Source organism: Phocoena sinus, chromosome 2 (genome assembly GCF_008692025.1).
Source record: "Phocoena sinus isolate mPhoSin1 chromosome 2, mPhoSin1.pri, whole genome shotgun sequence".
In the NCBI taxonomy this organism is placed as follows: domain Eukaryota; kingdom Metazoa; phylum Chordata; class Mammalia; order Artiodactyla; family Phocoenidae; genus Phocoena; species Phocoena sinus.
The window spans coordinates 82,069,735-82,082,460 of record NC_045764.1 but is presented as its reverse complement, the minus strand read 5'-3'; the positions used below and the strand labels follow the sequence as shown (position 1 = coordinate 82,082,460).

Here is a 12,726-nt window from a genome sequence, read left to right as displayed (position 1 = left end):
AGTGAAGTTAGACACAGAGAGAAGATGATGTGAAGATGGAATCAGAGACTGGAGTGATATGGCCACAATTATTAGGAATACTGGTGGCCACCAGCACTAGAAGAGGCAGGGAATGGGTTCTCCCCCATAGCTTCTGGAGGGAGAGCAGCCCTGCTGACACCTTAATTTCACAGTTCTTGCCTCCAGAACTGTGAGAAAATAAACTTCTGTTGTTTTAAGCTACCAAGTTGGTGGTAATTTATGACAGCAGCCACAGGAAACTAATATACTCACTTTTTTTTCAAATTACAGACAGGGGAAGAAAAAAGTAAATTTTCTTTTTCAACATCATGTTAATAAATATATGTGGCTTATTTAATATTTAAAAATGTATTTCAATTGTTGGTTGTCTCCATATGACTCCTACATCCATAGGAGCCCCTGTGGCACTTTGTACAGACATGGAATTTGATTAACGTTAATGGAATGAATAAACAAAGTTGAAAACAAGGCCTCACCTTGCGATACCTATTTCTGGCCAAGTAGCCTCGAAGGTAAGACTGAAGGACGATCGTGGCAGTCCGCCAGATCTTGTACCTCCGGCGGATTACATACATGCGCCAGTACTTCTGAATGATGGTTGCGGCCTTGGTTCTGCGCAGGAACTTAGCATAACTGGCCAGAGAAAGAGTGGTGCGTAGTCAGTAATCAGAAAAACCCTTGAACACATTTTGGAGAGGCTGAAAGCACCAATATCTCTGGCAGAATAAGTAGCACCTCCATTGTATTATTCTAATAACATACACGTTAAATCAACATTTATATTTCTTATATTTGTATAGTTATTTGATGATCCCCCAAATATCTGTGCATCCATTATCTCATTTGAGCCTTACCTAACCCTGAAAAGTGGGATGTCCCATATTACTTGATTTTACAATACAGAAAGTGAAGGTCATAAAGGCTTATTCCTTCTAGGACTGTGCTCATTACCCCAGGCTATGTCCCCTTTACATAGCAGACGAGCTTACACAGTAATCCTGTACTTACTTATCACCCAGCCTTCTTAGCTCTGTCCATTGCTAATGCACGATGTTTTTCCTTAATCTATCCATTTGGGCACAAGTTCTTTACCATTAATTCATGTCTTTTGATATCTCTAAATTAAAATTATCCTAATATGTAATCACACGTAAGTGTAACTAACTCTCTTCTACACCTTCTCAGTTAACTGCTACCCCAAACTCCTCAACAGAGTCATTATTAACTAGTTATATTCATGACTGTTCGAATTTACAGGTGATTTCTTCAAGCCCATATAAATGTATAAAAAATAAATACTGAGGACATGAGTAGGCAGTAATTTTTAATTATTTTTTTGAGGTTCAATCTGAATCATTCACAAAGGTGAGTGAAATTGTATTCTATTTAACTGTCTTATGAGTTAATTCCTTGGACCTAAGAAGAGGTAAGGTGCTGCCTTCTCAGGTAGGGTGACCACTCACAACCGTCCTAGTTTAGACAATCAATCAGATGAGCCCGCCAATCTTCGTTGCCCGTGAGCCAGAGTGGACATGCTGCCAGGAGACCTACCATCGGGCCTGGTGGCCTCGCACGTATCTCTGCACAGTGATGGCAGCCTTGCACATGCGCAGGAACTTCTTCCGCAGCAGCCACCCTCGGATCGTCTTCTGGATCCGGATGCAGGCAGCCCTCAATTTGTCTGCCCTCAATTTTTCCAGATAGGCCACTTGACCGGCACGGAAAAAGATCTTTGTCTTCCCAAACTGGTATTTGTCCTTGTCCTATTTTTGGAAGAAACTGTATACTCAGAAGTAGAAATGATGACTAGATAAATGAATTTTAAAGAGAAAATATATGTCTAAAAGCAGAATTAGTAAAGGGATAAAACTATTAGCTAAAACTTGGGCTACATCACAATTAACTAATGGAGCCAGCTTTTTGATCATATGCAAGTGGAGCAAATAGAAGGGACTTTAAGGAAAACTGCAGGTTAAGAGTTATTTTCCAGAATTATTCTACCTGGAATTATTATCTGAGGCCCAAAACTTGGTTGTGGGTTATAGGCAGCTACTATTTGCTTGTCTGTATTTTAAATATCTCAAGGAAATGGAGATGCTGACACTCCCTCTGACTGACCCAGGCTGTAAGAATTACATCGGGCTGTGTGTTCCATGAGAAAGCTGAAGGAACAAAAACACCAATATGAAGAAAAAGGCAGGAAGTAATGCACACAAAATAAAAACTAAAAGATAAAAAATCTTGCATATTCATGTTAAGAGTTAAGTTTCTCAACAGTTATCTCTTGGTTTTATCAACAGTAAATCTTCCTACAAATTTCAAAACTCCTTTTACAAAAATGTAATCATTTATAATGCTCATTGACTTCTGATTATAAACAAAGCTGAGCAGTAAACACAGATATATATGCATGCTATTTTTGGTCTATTATATTCTGATCCAACTTATCTAGAAGCATGCAAGTTATTAACCATCTTATATCAAAAGAAGAGTAGAATTTATTTATACTAATCAATACTGTGATCTGAAATTCTAAGTGAAAACAGAGAAAATCACTTTTCACTGTAAGCAAATATTTCCTATCTTGTACATGAAAACAGAAAGTCAGAAATCTCCACATATATCTAAAACTGTTTCAGTTTAAATCAATAAAGTTTGCAAAGGAGGCTAGCTGGAAGAGCTAGAAAGTGGTTCCCTCTCCCTGTCTCCTTCTCCCTGCCCCATTTCATCTCAGCTCTCTCTCCCTCGCGCCCAAGCCTGCACTCCTTTACCTTGTGGCCCCAAGCGCAGCGGGGAGCAGTCTGGGGGAGGAGGCTTTCCCTACTTTCTGCTCTCCATTCCCTAGAAAGGACTTAGGCCAGATTCAAAATGTATTAGATTCTTTTACACATTACCAGGAAAGTGGCCTAAGTGCTTTCAAGAAAAATAAAGTTATTATCACCAAAGAAGAGATATTACATCTAGTTAATAGCTAATAATTATGACTAATTACTTCAAAGTGAGGTAATCCATCCAACCTAGTGTCAAATAAGTGAAAATATTCTTTAAACAGCATCTCATGAGTCTTAAATTCTCTACAACCTACATCAGTGGTTATCAAAATGTAGTCCTCAAACCAGCATAGGCATCACCTGGGAACTTGTTAGAAATGCACATTATTGGACACGTCCCAGACCTACCAAATCAGATGTTCTAGGGGTGGGGCCCAGCACTCTGAAGTTTAACAAGCCCTGAAGGTGACTCTGGTGCATTCTAAAGTCGGCGAACGCCTTAGCTCGGTATGCAAGTCTCTTCAAACACCAACCCACATTTCCTAACCAATTCCCTACTGTCCCATGCACCATTTTTTTTTTACTGCAAAAGCAAAAACAAAAATCCGACTCTAACTGCTTTTTGAGAAAACTATGCTTTTCTGCTCCTTGCTCCCTAGAAGGATAGTCTCCTTCCACTTTATACAATCGTACCCACTCTTCAGGGTCTGACTCAAAATACATGTCTTCCATGAAATAGTTCCTCCTTCCCACAGCAGATGTGGCTTTGTCTTCCGTTGATTTCTTGTCTCACTCACTCAGCATTTGACAGACACTAAGGTATATTATACTTATCTTTAAAATGCATTAACTTCCAAGACACACTATGTCACCTGAGGACAAAACTTATTTTTCTTAATCACACAGCATCTGGCCTGGTGTCTGTCATAAGTAATTTTCAATAAAAATTTAGTACTTGGGGGCTTCCCTGGTGGCGCAGTGGTTGAGAGTCCGCCTGCTGATGCAGGGGACACGGGTTTGTGCCCCGGTCCGGGAAGACCCCACATGCTGTGCAGTGGCTGGGCCCGTGAGCCATGGCCACTGAGCCTGCGCGTCCAGAGCCTGTGCTCCGCAACGGGAGAGGCCACAGCAGTGAGAGGCCCGTGTACCGCAAAATAAATAAATAAATAAATAAAAAGAATGTGTCTCAAGTCTGGGTCCAGGCCTCACCATCCTGTATCTTGATACTGGACCATCATCTTTACTAGCCCTTCCATCGTAAAGACAGGGAACCTTGACCTCCAAGACAGTGTGCCTCTCCACCTTTCCACCCTTGAATAACCCGGATTAGTAGTATATGGATATTCCTAGGACATTCACAGGTTACAATCACAAGGCCTTTGGCAAACATCTGTTCCGATAAAGGTAAGTGAAAAATCTTTCTTACCTGTATCAGTTTCTCTAAAACATTCTTGCATGTTTGTTTCCTCTCACTTAGCACATCTTTTTGCTTCATTAGGACACGGTAGCGGCTGAAAAATTCTTGGTAAGTCCACCTATAAAAAGAAATTCATGTCAGCTTATTTAAAGAAGCAGGAACCTCCCCCTTTAGGATCCCTTATATTTGAAAAATGTCAAGCCCACCGAGAGGGGAAACCTGCTGCGCTGATTCGGATGGTTTCCAGGACACCGCACGCTCTCAGCTGCTGTACTGCCCTCTTCTCATCAAACCTATGTGTAAAAATGGAAATCATTAATACACAAAGAAGCGTGGCTCTAGCCACAAACTACTTTCCTCAGTCCAGAGACTGAATTCTTTTGTAAAGAGCCAAATGGATAAATCAGAAAAAAAAATTCAAAAGTTGGAACAGTGATCAGAATGGAAAACTCCATGTAAGAGAGGGGAAGAGACCATTAGCAGTAAAAATACATACCACAAACTTATAAGAAATGCCATTAAACATATTTAAAAAGCCCAAACTCCTCTGCACTGTGCCATGCTCATTACATGCCTTGGCCTGACTAGCTGTTCTCATAACTCTTTAGTTCACCATGCAGAGCTCCCCTGGCATAAAGACTGGCCAGCCCTGGAGATTTCTCTAACAAGAAGAACAAATTAAATATGCCCCATTCAAGTATTTTTAAAAAATTATTGGTGTTCTAAAAGCTATTCAACTCAGTGTATACATACTAAGCATTAATAGTGTCCATGTCAGTGAAAAATATTTTATATTATATCTTATGTGTATTTCACTCTAGATAAACGGCACCTTAATGTTAAATTGACACTAAAAGAAGAAGTAGCAAGGTCTGCTTCTTACGGGATGATGATTCCTCTAACTCCCAAGTTAAGCCCTGAGTAACCTATCCGAGGCTTCTGCTGCGCTATCTTCTCAAGTGTTTTGTTGGTAATGGGAGATGCGGTTGGCTGACAGAAGGTAATGGCCCCTAGGGCTGTCCAGGAAAGTCACCCAGGGCGTGGCAGCATCTTTCAGCTTCTCACTTCCTCCAGAAAGGGCTTCTTGGCAATGAGAAGAATACAACAGTCTTTGAGAAGTGCCCTGCAGTCTAAGGCCGACCCTCCAAGGGCAAGACTGGCATGGGTGTAGGTAAAGGAGCACGCACACACTGCGGAGTGGGAGTTATTACAGCATTTGGTAAGTGTGCCTAATCTCTGACCCACAAATTCTACTTCTAGAAATACATTATTCTAAGGAGATAATCAGGCAAATATATAAAAATGTTTGGCAAAAGATGTTTATCATAACCATAGGAATAACCCAAATGGCCATCAATAGGGAATAATTTAAAAGAATGGTGTTATGTGTATATAATGGGATATGACGTAGCCATTAAAACGATGATGTGGATTTGTATTTACTAACACGGAAAACACCCATAAGTTGAAAGCAGATACAAAACAATTACAGCATGATCTCTTCCATTTTATTAATCTCTCTCTCTCTCTCTCTCTCTCTCTCTCTCTCTCTCTCTCACACACACACACACACACACACACACACACACACACACATAGCAGGGAAGGAATGATCAAGAAGGATCTATGCCAGTTAATACTTATTATCTCTCTGGGTATAATGAAATGCTCTTTCATTTATCTTTACACCACTTTATATTTCCTGAAAATTGTTTTTATAATGTGCATGTATTACTTTCAAAATTAGAGAAATATTTCCGTTTTGGAAAAAACTTCCTCTCACGAATGGTATTTGACACAGGACAAGATGTTTGGTAAAAGCAGACATTCTCTGATAGTTTCAACAGTTGAAAAGTAGCAGGGATGATTGTGAGCCTTTGCCAAAGCAACCTTATCTCACCCAGCTCTGGTTTTAACTAAAGCCCAAGTTAACCAAAAAGATCTTGAAGTAAATTACAAATAGTACTAGAAATGTGTGGTTGATCTCAACTTTTAAAATTATCAGAAGGCCAACTACTAATTTGTTCTCACATTTTTTTTTTTTTCCTTTGGCCACGTCATGAGGCTTTGTGGGATCTTAGTTCCCTGATCCCACCAAGGATGGAAGCCGGGTCCCTGGCAGTGGGAGCGTGGAGTCCTAACCACTGGACCACCAGGGAATTCCCTGTTTTCACGTTCTTAAAAGGGAACAAAAACGGAAAAAGTTCTATTAACTAGTTGTTTCCCTCTACAAGACACGAAGATTTACCTAAGTATTTCTTCTCTGCTGCTGGTTTGGCAATCCTTATGAGATATGGATACTTTAAATTCAGCAGTTGAGAAATACTTACGTGAATGGGAACTTGAAGTCGTTAGGCTTAATACAGCGCACGTAGTGAGGGGTAGTGGCATTCAGGGTCTCCATAAGCAGGTGAAGGGAGTTTCGGAACTGCATGGAAAAGAGCAGAAAGGGGCACCAAGGTTTTGTCAAAGATGACATAAAACAACTGAAAATTTTCTTCAAATGACACTAGTGGAGATGACTTTGCCACCTGTGAACCTGACCAGCCCTCAACAGTGGAGCTGCTAGGGCTTTTGGTTCAAATTTGCTTAAACCCTACCATTTACATGCTCACCCTGCTAAACAGATATTCTCGCTCCTCCCACCACCACCACTGCCCCCGCCTCTTTAAAATAGACTTTATTTTCTTAGAGCAGTTTGAGGTTCACAGCAAAATCAAACAGAAGGTACAGAGATGTCTCCCATACCCCCTACCCTGGCACAGGCATGGCCTCCTCCGTTATCTACATTCTCCACCACAGTGGTACATGTGTTACAGCTGATGAACCTACTTAGACACATCATTATCACACATCATTATCATCATTACATTAGAGTTCATTCTTCCACCCACCCTTTTAATAAAGATTTCTGTAGCTTTCTGTTGTACACTTAAAACTTGGACTAAAAATATAAGCTTGCTTTAAAAATAATAAGGTCATTTAATCATGTACAGTAGGAATTTTGCTGTATGATACTGAAAAAAGTAGCAGATGACTTAAAAGAGTATAGGAAATGGGGGGGGGGCAGAGGATGGAAGAGTACAGCCAGGGTGGGGTTACCTTTAGGGACATGGGATCATACTGGGGGCTGTGGACCTGTGCCAGGCCCTGCTTCCTATCTGCTCAGGAAAACAAGCTGACTAGCACTCAGCCTCCTGCCCAAAGCCCCCAGCCCTAGTTCAGGCACTAAGCACATGTGTGTGTCATGTTTCCCAGTCCCCATGGTGCATAAAACATCAAAGAAAGCAGAGGGCACGGTTCCTGGGCTGAAGGAGCTGTACAAATCCAGAGAGGAAACAGCCAGAGAACAAAACAAAGGCAGCAGTGGTTTGTGAGGGAGGATATGTACTGGAAGAATTAAAATGTAGAGAAAATTATTTTGGGAAACGCTTAAGCAGAGTTACGGGTCTATGTTAGGAGGGGAGAAGTATGAGTGGACAGTGTTCTGTGTTCTCACAGTGAAAGCTCCAGCCTCTCCTCACCTGAGGACCCCACCTGGGAGGCTGACAAAGGAAGACCTGAGGCTCCAGCTGAGCCAGAGGGGAAGTAGCGCTGCAGCAGCGGCTCCCTGAACTCACCTGGTGCCCCACCGTTTTCTTGTGCTCTTTGGCCGCCTGGCCTGGTCTGCCTTTGGTGGGCTTTGCAGGAGTGCGGGTAAGGAGCGTGCGCCCTGAAGAGGTGGCTGAGCTTGGACTGATGGCCTTCTCATCATCTTGAAATAATTCTGGTAGCATCTTAAACTGAGTCAAAAACAGTAAAAGGAAATCACACTCTAAACCCAAACTCAATTGGAAATCTTCGCAGAAACACTATGATGATTTGCAATCCATAGTGATTCCCTTCCTTAAGTAACCCCTTTCAGAGTCACATTCCAGAAATAATCAGTATCTGTGTTAGGAGCCAAAAATATGAGAAGGAGGTGACATCAATGCTACAAAAATATAGATGGAAAAAAATGCAGTAATTCTACAACCTTCTTTGGGGGAAAACAAAATCAAAACTACTCCACTGAGACTTGAAATCTTAATCCACAGGAAATGGCCGCTCTAACCATTTTACTGGTTTTAAACGATAATTATTTTATGAGCAACATACTAATTGAAAGTCTTATTACATCAGTTCCACCAAATGTTTTATCATCATGCTTCATCTGTCTACCCAATAACTCAAATGGTGAGTACCAACTAAAAACTATCACTGAAAATCTCATCAGGAAGGGTGTCATGAACTAGTTCTACAATTTAATAAGATTTTAAAAAATCATGAATTAACTGTAATTTTTAGAAAGTAATGTGCATTATTGGGGAAAAAAAAGTAAAAGGAAACCCTGCCCGTATCCTGTAAGCTTTGCATGACTGCATAATTCCTGCAATCAATTTTGTGTTCTACCAGGTTAAGGAAATGAAAGGCTATTAAAAGATCTGGTAGTTAATAAATGGGCGGATAGTATAATTTAATGTGGTTGGAAGACATTTTATGGAACAAAAGAGACTTCAAACTAATCGACAGTAACATTTTGATATATATACATATCTTTACAACAGTGAAACAGTCCACATACATAAAATAATCCTTCTTATAAGTCAAAGTGTAACCGCAACAGCCAATTATTTATCTAATAAACTCAGAATATCTCCAGAAGCAATAATTTTCTTAAGAGAGTTCTTTCATTTAAAAACAAAATTAATTTCATTTGGTATAATGTATCTATCAATTATAAGGGTAATTTAGGATATAATTCATGATGTATATAACAAATTGTTACACATGACATACCAATAATGGTTGCTTGCTGCACAAATGAATGTATCCCTAGCTTTACGGAATATATATAGCTTGGTTAGCTACAAAGCAGGGCAGGGGGTGGGGGTAGGGGAACGTTTTACCATTATCTTGTATCACAAAGGGGAAAAATACGAGTTCCTAATAGATTTGATTTGAAAACTCAGCACAGAGTTAAGATGTAAGGCTATTCGATAATAGGCCAAGGACTCTAGGATCTATCTGACACACTTCTGTCATTTCCAAGTAAATTGCTAGCTCTACATTAGCACTGCCTACCTAAACTTTGTTTTTCTCTCTTCTGTGTGAAATGGTTAATGGAGCTGGGTTGAAATATCATATTCACCACTAGTGTTACAATTTAACTGAAGTTCTACAATATCTACCAGAAAACTACTCAGTGTTGAGAGTTCAGAACACATACACACATATAGATGCATATATATGTCTTCCTCTTCATACAAGTTATAAATTTAAAATTCTCTACATTGAGTTTTCATTAAAAAAAAAAAGGGAACATTTCACATTGTCATATTAGAAACTACTCTACAATTTCTTCTTTAGGCAGTATTTCTGCTTCCTTGTGGGCCATTTTTCTCAGACTTCTTTCCTGGTTCTTCCTCAAGCCAGTCTCTAGGAGTTGGAATGCCTTACTCTCTACTATTTTTCACCTACTTGTTCTCCCTAAGCAATCTTATCCAGTCCTACTGCTTTAAATGCCATCTAGTTCTAAAGACTACCAAATTTATATCACTGACTCTGACTTTGCCTTTGACCTGCTGACTTTCATTTACAACTTCCTATATGACATGTCCACTTGACTATCTAATTGCCATCTCAGGCAAAACATGTCCAAGATAAAACTCTTTTTTTTTTTAATTGAAGCATAGCTGACCCACAATGTCGTGCTAATTTCCACTGAACGGCAAAGCGACTCAGTTATACATATATATACATTCTTTTTTCTCATATTCTTTTCCATTATGGTTTATCAAAGGATACTGAATATAGTTCCCTGTGCTATACAGAGCGAGACCCCAACCTCCCACTCCATCCTTCCCCCAACCTCCTCCCCCTTGGCAGCCGTAAGTCTGTTCTCCATATCCATAAGTCCAAGACAGAACTCTTGATTCTTTCTCTTGAAGCCTGATCTTTTACAAGTCTTCACCTCAGTAAGTGGCACCATTATCCATCCAGCATCTCAGGCCCAAAACATAGAAGTCATCTTCAATTTCTCTCCTTCTCTCACTCTCCATACTCAGACCGACAAGACCAGTCAACTCTACCCACAAATCATAAGCCATTTCCACTGCTATAATTTCAGTATCTCAGTCCACTATCTGTCCCCTAGATTACTACCCCCCTATCCCCAGCCCTCCCACCATATCTCCACACAGTAGCATATCATTCCCCATATGAAAACTGTTCAGACTTTCCACAGGAACAGAAATAAAATCTATACTCTTTACCACACTTCCCTCCAGAAAGTGGCCCCTGTCTACCCATCCTACTCAGCTACCATGCTCCAGTCATACTGGCCTTCTTTACGGACCTCAAACACAACCATCTTATACAGTCTCAGCACTCCTCTCAGCACTTGCTCTTCCACTGACACAGTTGTCTCCTATTATTCAGGGTACAGCCCAAATGTTACATCCTCAGAGAGGCCTTTCCTGACCACTGTGGCTGGTGGAGCACCTCACCTCTGCCCAAGCTTAGTCACTCTCTAGCTTGGTACCCTGTTTTATTTTTATTTATTTATTTATTTTTTGCGGTACACGGGCCTCTCACCACTGTGGCCTCTCCCGTCGCGGAGCACAGGCTCCGGACGCGCAGGCCCAGCGGCCATGGCTCACGGGCCCAGCCACTCCGCGGCATGTGGGATCTTCCCGGACCGGGGCACGAACCCGTGTCCCCCGCATCGGCAGGCGGACTCTCAACCACTGCGCCACCAGGGAAGCCCTGTTTTACTTTCTTTATAGCACTTACCACTTTATGATATGATATCATCTAAATATTTGGTTAAGTGGTTATTACCTAACTCCTCTACCTATCTCATTTACCTGTTTACCTTGCTAAATCCCCAATTTTCTTAAATCATTCATTGAAAAATTTAGCCATTCCCCACTGACTGAGGAGGCCAACTTCATTTGAAGAGAGAAAGGCAGATAAACAGAAAGTCAAATATGTAAGTAGGTAGATATGTCTGGACTTCCATCTTGTTTCTTTGATCTGTCTATGCTTAAGACAGGGCTCTGAATTGCTTCAGACTGAACTTATATGTCTAGGAAAGAGTGTTAAAGAAGACAGAAGAATCCAAGTAACTGCTTCATAAAGATGTGGGAAATCATCTCAGTAACAACAACATTATTCACTAAGAGCTTTTTACACATGAAGCACTGCTCTAAGAGCTTAATACAACCTATTTAATCTTCATAACAACCTCTGAAAGTAGATACTATCATGATCCTATTTTACAGATGAGAGATTTGAGGCATAAACTCAGTAGACGAACTGTGCTTCCCTTCATCAATTAGCAACATGGAAAGTAGGGGATCTAACTCTTTTTAATGACATTTAGTAGAGTTGCAACTTAGTAGTATTTCATCGAGCTGCAATTTACTTATGTGCTTCTTGTTATTTGATATAGCAACAGATTTCTTTATGGTGGGAAAACATAAATTAAGACACCTTCTGTTAAGTTTTTTTATACCTTAATTCCTTTTAAAGTGGCTAGAAGCTGCAAAATGAAAGAAAGAAAAATAAAAGACAAAACACATACACACAAACAGAACCCCACACTGTATTACCACAAAAATAATTCTGTTGAAAACACATAACACAAATACTGATCTTCTAAAATTAGTACTTCCAAGAGGACAAATCAACACTAGGTTACACTTGCTTCCTATCAGGTGCAGAAAAATTAAAACATAAAGTTCATACGCTTGGGTTGGGTTTCTGCGGACTGGGAGCAGTGTAGGCCTTTAAGCTATGTAAACCTCACACCACCTCCACCCAACTGCAACAGTGCTATATAGACTGGCAGTCACTCCAAATGATTCCTCAGAATGCATAGCTACTTTCTGGAAATTAAGGAGCCACGACCCAGTCAGAAAAGTTAGGTCAGAAAAAAGACACAAAAGATTATGGGTGCCTGGGGAATGAGAACCTGTGAATGTTCCGTGTCAGCTAAATTATTTAGAGTAGTAACACTAGAATTCCAGGGTTTTCATCAGTATTCATAAACTAAAATGATTTATAATCTTTAACTGAATCAGGGATCGGCACTGTGAGAGAATTTTCTCTTATACGTCATTCTTATAAGGTATAAAGCGTTAATGTCCAGGGCTTAAGAGGATAAATGAAAAAATGATTTTTTCTACAGACATTTAAGACTATAGACTCATTCTTTTCTGCGGGTTAAAACTGGAATTTGGTCCTTACATCATCTTTCTATTACCAAAATAATTGAAAGTAAAAGTTTTTATTCCAAAAACAAGAGTCAAAATGTTCATATAGGGGCTTCCCTGGTGGTGCAGTGGTTGAGAGTCTGCCTGCCAATGCAGGGGACGTGGGTTCGTGCCCCGGTCCGGGAAGATCCCACATGCCGCGGAGCGGCTGGGCCCGTGAGCCATGGCCGCTGAGCCTGTGCGTCCGGAGCCTGTGCTCCGCAACGGTGAGGCCACGACA

The 12,726-nt window shown here is 40.6% G+C and overlaps 1 protein-coding gene across 9 annotated transcripts in view; it reads right to left on the bottom strand.

Moving 5' to 3' along the window:
* MYO5A (myosin VA) overlaps positions 1 to 12,726 on the bottom strand; it is a 194,244-nt gene that overhangs the window by 67,839 nt on the left and 113,679 nt on the right. For all 9 annotated transcript variants that reach the window (XM_032621152.1, XM_032621156.1, XM_032621160.1 and 6 more), the window contains 6 exons: positions 7,830 to 7,991; positions 6,540 to 6,637; positions 4,416 to 4,502; positions 4,219 to 4,327; positions 1,573 to 1,784; positions 498 to 654 (listed from right to left, as the gene is read on the bottom strand). In XM_032621152.1, coding sequence (XP_032477043.1) covers positions 498 to 654; positions 1,573 to 1,784; positions 4,219 to 4,327; positions 4,416 to 4,502; positions 6,540 to 6,637; positions 7,830 to 7,991 — 825 coding nt within the window. The remainder of the gene's footprint in view (positions 1 to 497; positions 655 to 1,572; positions 1,785 to 4,218; positions 4,328 to 4,415; positions 4,503 to 6,539; positions 6,638 to 7,829; positions 7,992 to 12,726) is intronic.